This window comes from Cryptomeria japonica, chromosome 5, assembly GCF_030272615.1.
Source record: "Cryptomeria japonica chromosome 5, Sugi_1.0, whole genome shotgun sequence".
In the NCBI taxonomy this organism is placed as follows: Eukaryota; Viridiplantae; Streptophyta; class Pinopsida; order Cupressales; family Cupressaceae; genus Cryptomeria; species Cryptomeria japonica.
In genome coordinates, this window is record NC_081409.1 from 846,685,752 (window position 1) to 846,692,172 (window position 6,421).

At 35.7% G+C, this 6,421-nt stretch overlaps 1 protein-coding gene across 1 annotated transcript; it reads left to right on the forward strand.

The window, feature by feature from the left end:
- The first annotated feature begins 4,062 nt into the window (after positions 1 to 4,062).
- LOC131876225 (1-aminocyclopropane-1-carboxylate oxidase-like) lies at positions 4,063 to 5,351 on the forward strand. Its single transcript, XM_059221104.1, has 3 exons — positions 4,063 to 4,164; positions 4,257 to 4,492; positions 4,645 to 5,351. The coding sequence occupies exons 1-3, from the start codon at positions 4,063 to 4,065 to the stop codon at positions 5,255 to 5,257; spliced, it is 951 nt and encodes a 316-aa protein (XP_059077087.1). The 3' UTR covers positions 5,258 to 5,351.
- The last annotated feature ends 1,070 nt before the right edge of the window (positions 5,352 to 6,421 follow it).

Consider the following 6,421-nt stretch of genomic DNA (forward strand, 5'->3'; position numbering starts at 1 on the left):
TAATCTCCTATTTAGTAAGAATAATTTTCACTATTCCATCAAGAGCATACACAATTAAATATAATTTTAATATTTAAAATTGAGACTGACTAATCACCTTTACAGGAAAAAAGGTGTGTTTTCAACGAAATATACTATTTATAATGGCTTTTTGAAGAAGTTCTCTTGAATCTATTCCCCCATCATTTTTCTAAAGAATTATGATCGGCATGATGTGGTCAGATGCGTGGTGCTTTAAAACAATAAATTTGAATACCATGATGGACTAAAATAGGGGTATTGGCCATGTTACTTTTAAGGCCGTCAAATTCTTTTTTACATGGATAGATCTACTTGAATATGTCATATCCCTTTTAAAACCTGTTTATAATTTTTAGGTCATTCTTTAACTTCATAAAACTTCAAAGGGTGAATTAATTATAGTATCATCAAAAAGGTGACAAGATTATTATAGGGAGATTTTCGTTACAAGAGCATGATCAAAAAGAGCTATTAAGAAATTATAGTAGCTACCTACAAAAATCACTATGAAACCCTCCATTTCAAGCACCCAATAAATAGGAGAGTCTGTGTATGAAACCATAAAATTATAGATGGGAAACCATGAGATAGACCACCCAAAGTGTGATGCCCAAAATCCAAAGCCAAAATTCCAATATGATTTAAGAGGCTATAAATATCATATTCCTTCCACCTATAATAAGCTCATCATGATCTACTCCCCCACACGGGTGCTTCGCTGTCTCCAATAAAAAATAATTGATTATGCGCTAGAAGCAATCATAAGCTGGTCAAGCGTAACTCACTCTTACAAGGCTATTGTGCATATTAGATGAATTTACATTTCTATTTTGGGAAGCCCGTATTCTAGAGGTCGTAACTTCTGATACAAAAATTTGATTGAGATATTCTTTTTAAAATGATAGAGCTTTGAGGGATATGTGTCTCGTTCATAAGAGAGCTAAGGAAAACCCATCTAGAATTATTTTTAAGTCAAAATATTAAATCTATTGACCAAAATTGAGATTCTATGTTCTCTAACTCAATTTTGTTTTTTGTATTATTAGCATTAGGATGCAAGTTCAAGACACCTTTCCTAAAAAACTTCCACATTTCAAACACCTTGTAAGATAAAAGGTACTACAATCACTATTGACTAATTTTGCTAGGAAAAAATATTCCTTTAGACTAATGTCACCTTCTAAAATTCTCTACGCTCACTACACTTCGCAGCGCATTTGTAACATTTTGAGAAGAGTCAACTTTCTCAACCATCACCCTCTCATGCTCGACTGCCTAATAAAATGGTATTGAACATCAATGTTCTCAATACTCACATGAAAAATTGAGATATTTGTTGGATGTGTGCCATAACCTCTTCAACATCGATCTATAACAGCTCCTTAACTCAGTCCCGCATATGTGCAAAGTTAAATTTTATATTATACTTCTAGACTTACATTACATTAAGTGAGCCAAAAATGAGATTTCAAAACATGTGAGATGGAAAGTTCTAGATTACCAAAGAAAAATTTCTTAAATAAAAACCTAAATGAAAAATGGAAATATCAATTTAAATAAAGAACTTGGTACCAGACGATGGATCTCCTTGCCCAAGATGTTATGGTGATGTATCAAAAACTTTAAAGGGCTTGCCTAGTTTTTATCCCACGTACAAAATAGGAGATAAGAACAAATAAAGTCGCAAAGCAAGGGAGACCAAATCATACAAAAATTAAAATTAACTCACTCAAATGATAAAAATAATGAAATAGAAATGAGAAGGTAGAGAAGAGATAATACCTTCGTGAGTTGAATAACCCCGAATAAAACCGACAATCAGGAAGAGATGAAATGTTGGGGCCCCTTAAGAGATCACAATGAATGGTTGAGCCCCTACTTTAGTTTCTCAACCTCCAAAGGAAGAGATGAAGATTAAAAAAGATGTGTCGTTTTATCCTCTGTGTTTCTAGGAGGTCGAATAATTCATAAAATCCTTGAATTCCACTCCCATGTCCACGGGGAGTCACAAACTAGTGTGTATATGTGTGGTCGAAAAGTTAGTGAAATCCCAAGGTGTCGAGTACAACATAGGATTTAATGCTGATGGATAAAAGTACATGAGAAGAATGAGAACTAATCTATAAAAATAACAAGACCAAATTCACCTCAACTCTTTGGAGAAGCCAAGGCGACCAAGTAGGTTGTAGAGCGTTGCAACAACCTTCAAGAGAGTGTTATAAACGATAGCATATTCGCAAGAAGATTAAAATGCTCAAGATTGTTGCAGTGTGATTTTGATATGAAACATTTAGGGGATGACAAATATATCTTTGACATGGAAATCAATATAGATTGAGTTCAAGATTTATTTTTCTTAGTTATGGTATGCATGTGGAGGCTATTTTGTAGTGGTTATATATGCATGAGTGCAATTTGGTGATTATTCCTTTTCCTATCGATCATAAGTAGTCTTTGAATCAATGTCCTAGGTTAGATAATGATTTTCATATATTTAATATTTACCTCTCTAACATTTTTGTAATGACATACATTGGAAAATGGACACCCATGGGATCTTGGTAGGAATTATTTAGTTATTATTTTTTTTTTTATTGGTAAATTATTTGGTTATTATTATTCTCTAGGATACTTTAGATATTGTTAAGACCATACCTTTTTTTTATAAAAACAAGTCAGGAATACATAAACGTTGGCATGTTTTCCTTTGTATAGCATATTCCAACGATTTGAGTAAGCATACACCCAAACCACAAGTCGCCTTCGGCTAAGCAGCCACGTACACTGGGATCCAGTCCATAAGGGATTGACCCTGTTGCGAAGGCCTTGGTGCATGGATTCTATATCACACACCATCGTCCTCACCAATTGAGCTACAACCCTTTGGCATTAAAACCATATTGAATAGGGTAGGTTACATAAATGTGAATGTCAATGCTGGGAGTTATAGCCATTGTTCGTCATAAGATAAATTGGCATTTTTCTTATGAATCGTTTGGGAGATATTTTTGTGAGAGTGGAGCATCTTGTCATAATGGTGGGTGGCTCAGTCGCTTCCATCTTGATGATGGTGTGATGGTATTAAAGAGTGGTGACTATTGGGGTTATCTGTTCAGATTACGGGAATTGTTTGTCATCTTTTAAATGATTTAGATTAACTTCCACCTCCTGAAGATAGCATAGAGATTTAAGGCCTTCCCTTTCAAATATACATAAAAGAAAAGAAATCTAATCTTAGATAAAAGAAGAATTATTATTGTCAGCTAAATTAATCGGCTGTCCAGAACATAAGGCTCCTGTGTTGTCTTCGAAATAACTTAAATCGGCTTTAAAGAAAAAAGACATTGTCAATAAAAAGTTAAATATTCAAAACGTAGACTGCTTGGTCATTTTTCTAAATAATTTAAATTCACTTACCACTTCGTGAGCCAGATCCAGATGTTCGTGATTGAGACCTAGGAACGAAGGCAAAGGCACGGCCAGTACCATAGCCATCTCTCTAGCCAGCATCTCCTGAGCCCACACAAGTTCCGGTTCCAGGGCCAGCAGCGACTTCGTTGCTTACCCAGTTTCTGTTGATGCGATTGGTTAATCAGTCCTATCACCCGCTGTAGTATTCAATTATTCAAAAACCTATTGTCATCTTCAAAACGAGTTAAATTGACTTTATAATTAAAAAAATACAAGCAGATCATCAAAAATCCAAGAATAAACAGTTTCTTTGGAAAAGCTAAATACTCTCCTAATCTCTGTTTCGCTCGCAGTTGTTAAGATACACGTTTATATGCAAGACTTATCCGCAGACCAGGCCGATAACGATAAGTCGTCTATCATATTCATTGAATCTGCGGCATCGCAGACCACGTAGGTCGTCTATCGTGTTCGCGTTAATTGCTTAGCTCAGTCACATTCCTTCCTGATGTGCATCTATATAAAGAGCTGCGCGCACCACAGCATTGCATAAAAGTAGTAAGCAGTAACCAGCAGCCCGTTTCTTCTACTCCTTTTCAAGAGAACTTGTAGTGCAAATTTATAAGGAAAATGGGCGTTCCAGTGATTGACATGAAAAACATAGACGGAGGAGACAGAGAGGTGATCATGGCTGAAATAGCCAAGGCCTGCGAGAGTACTGGTTTCTTTCAGGTGAAAAACACAACTGATCATATTTTCTAATGTGCAAAACTTACTAATTATAGAGAAAACAGAGTTGAAGTGATTTCGTTTTGTGTTTGCAGCTTTTGAACCATGGCATAGAGCATGAACTCATGGACCGTGTAAAGAAAGTTAGCTGGGAGCATTACAAGCTTAACAGAGAGCAGAGCTTCAATGCCTCTTTGCCTGTAAGGTTGTTGAGCAACGCTCTTGACAGCGATAACGCTGATAAGATCGAGAACGTTGATTGGGAAGATGTTATTCAAATACATGAGATGCAGGAGACCAATTCATGGCCTTCCCAACCCAGTGATTTCAAGTACAACAACTCAACTATTTTGTGCACAATTCAAACGTTTCTATAAATATAGAATAGAAAAAATTAATATGAGCATGATCTATATACAAGTGTTTCTGGTTTCTGGATATCGAAAAACAAAATACTAAGACATTATATTGCATTTTTCTCAGGGAAACTATCCAGGAGTTTCGAAACAAGATATTTTCATTGACAGAAAAGCTGTTGGAAGTAATAAGTTTGAATCTGGGGCTAGAGAAAGAGTACCTGAAAGAGGCATTTGCGGGAGGAGAGAAGCCCTTCTTCGGCACCAAAGTGAGCCATTATCCTCCTTGCCCTAGACCGGACCTCATCAAGGGCATCCGTGCACACACAGATGCAGGTGGCCTCATTCTCTTATACCAAGACGATCAAGTGTCCGGTTTGCAGGTCCTCAATGATGGCACTTGGGTTGACGTGCAACCCATTCCATACGCAATAGTTGTTGACATTGGGGACCAGTTGGAAGCCATCACTAACGGCAAATACACCAGCGCATGGCATCGCATTCTACCCACTAAGAATGGCAACCGTTTCTCAGTGGCATCGTTTTATAATCCCTCATATAATGCCAAGGTCTATCCCGCATCTCAACTTACTGCTCAGACCGGTGATGAATTATCGGTTTATCCAGAGTATCCAGAGTATCTGTTTGGAGACTACATGCAGGTTTACAGCCACCAGAAATATGAAGCCAAAGAGCCACGATTCGAAGCTATGAGGATTGTGAATGTAGAATGCCAATAGAATAGAGCTCTATTTACCTCCTCCTCTCCTATTTCTGTTTCTGTGGCTACTGTCTTCCATCCATTTTGATATTCCTCGTAATGTATTCCATCCATTTAAGGAATCTTTTCATCCATATATATGAATTTTTATCTATATATATCAAAGTGTTGTTTTATATAATTATAAAAGTGTTTCTTATAAAAAGATTCGTATATTGAGTTGTAGTTTGAACTCTTATATTTATCGATGTTTTTCTCTCACATAGAATTATCATAGCTAAGAACTGTGTTAGAACATTAAAATAGAAAGCATTCGTAATAATAATTGAATAGTTAACTCGTATAATCGAACATAAAAGTAATATTATAGGTTTCCAATCATGATGCTTTGTTTATATATCGAAAATTGAAATACGACTCGCAAATGCAGCCTCTCAGTATATTTCAAAGTTGAATATGACTGAAGAATGCAACCTCCCGTTATGTTTTAAATGCAGATATAACTAGCACATATATTCTAAACAAGACATCATTGCCATTAAACGTAACATAACAAAATATGCAAAGATAATTTCACACTAGACATAAGAAATTGAAATGAAACTATTAATTTCTCTACATTCTCACAAGTTCAAGACCTTCTATTTTTCATGGCCACTTCAATACCTTCTATCATACTCGAGCACTACACTTTTAAGGGAAATATATCTCTTTCTTCCACAATTGCCCACCTACCCTTTATTTTGGGTTTATAAGTGCTTTGGAAACAAAACACAATTAATTCTCTAGTGAACAACACAAGAAACTATTCCATTACAAGCATTCTAGGATAGGAATTTTATAATCAAATACTAACTCTTCTTCTAACTTCAACAACCATACAGTTGTCGTGAAATTTGGTCAAACGGCTGACATTGTTTGGCTGTAGGTGAGCATTATTTACACCAATTTATGAAGCACATGATGAACAATGTCTGTACATGTCGACTCTCAAATAAAAATGTCTCCTCTTCTACTATTCAGTGGTTTGTACAATCACTACACTAACATGCAAGAACATCTACTATTAAGTAAAGATTCTAAATAAGCATGAACATAATTAGTGAGTCAAGTCTATCTTAATCATCAAAACCCATCATCCACGTATAGAGTAATACCAAAACTTAAGGGATATATTCTCTTG

Coding starts and splice junctions, on each gene's coding strand:
- LOC131876225 (XM_059221104.1), top strand. CDS start 4,063: ATGGGCGTTCCAGTGATTGACATGAAAAACATAGACGGAGGAGACAGA. Junction 4,165..4,256: donor AGAGTACTGGTTTCTTTCAG/GTGAAAAACACA, acceptor TTGTGTTTGCAG/CTTTTGAACCATGGCATAGA. Junction 4,493..4,644: donor TCCCAACCCAGTGATTTCAA/GTACAACAACTC, acceptor CATTTTTCTCAG/GGAAACTATCCAGGAGTTTC.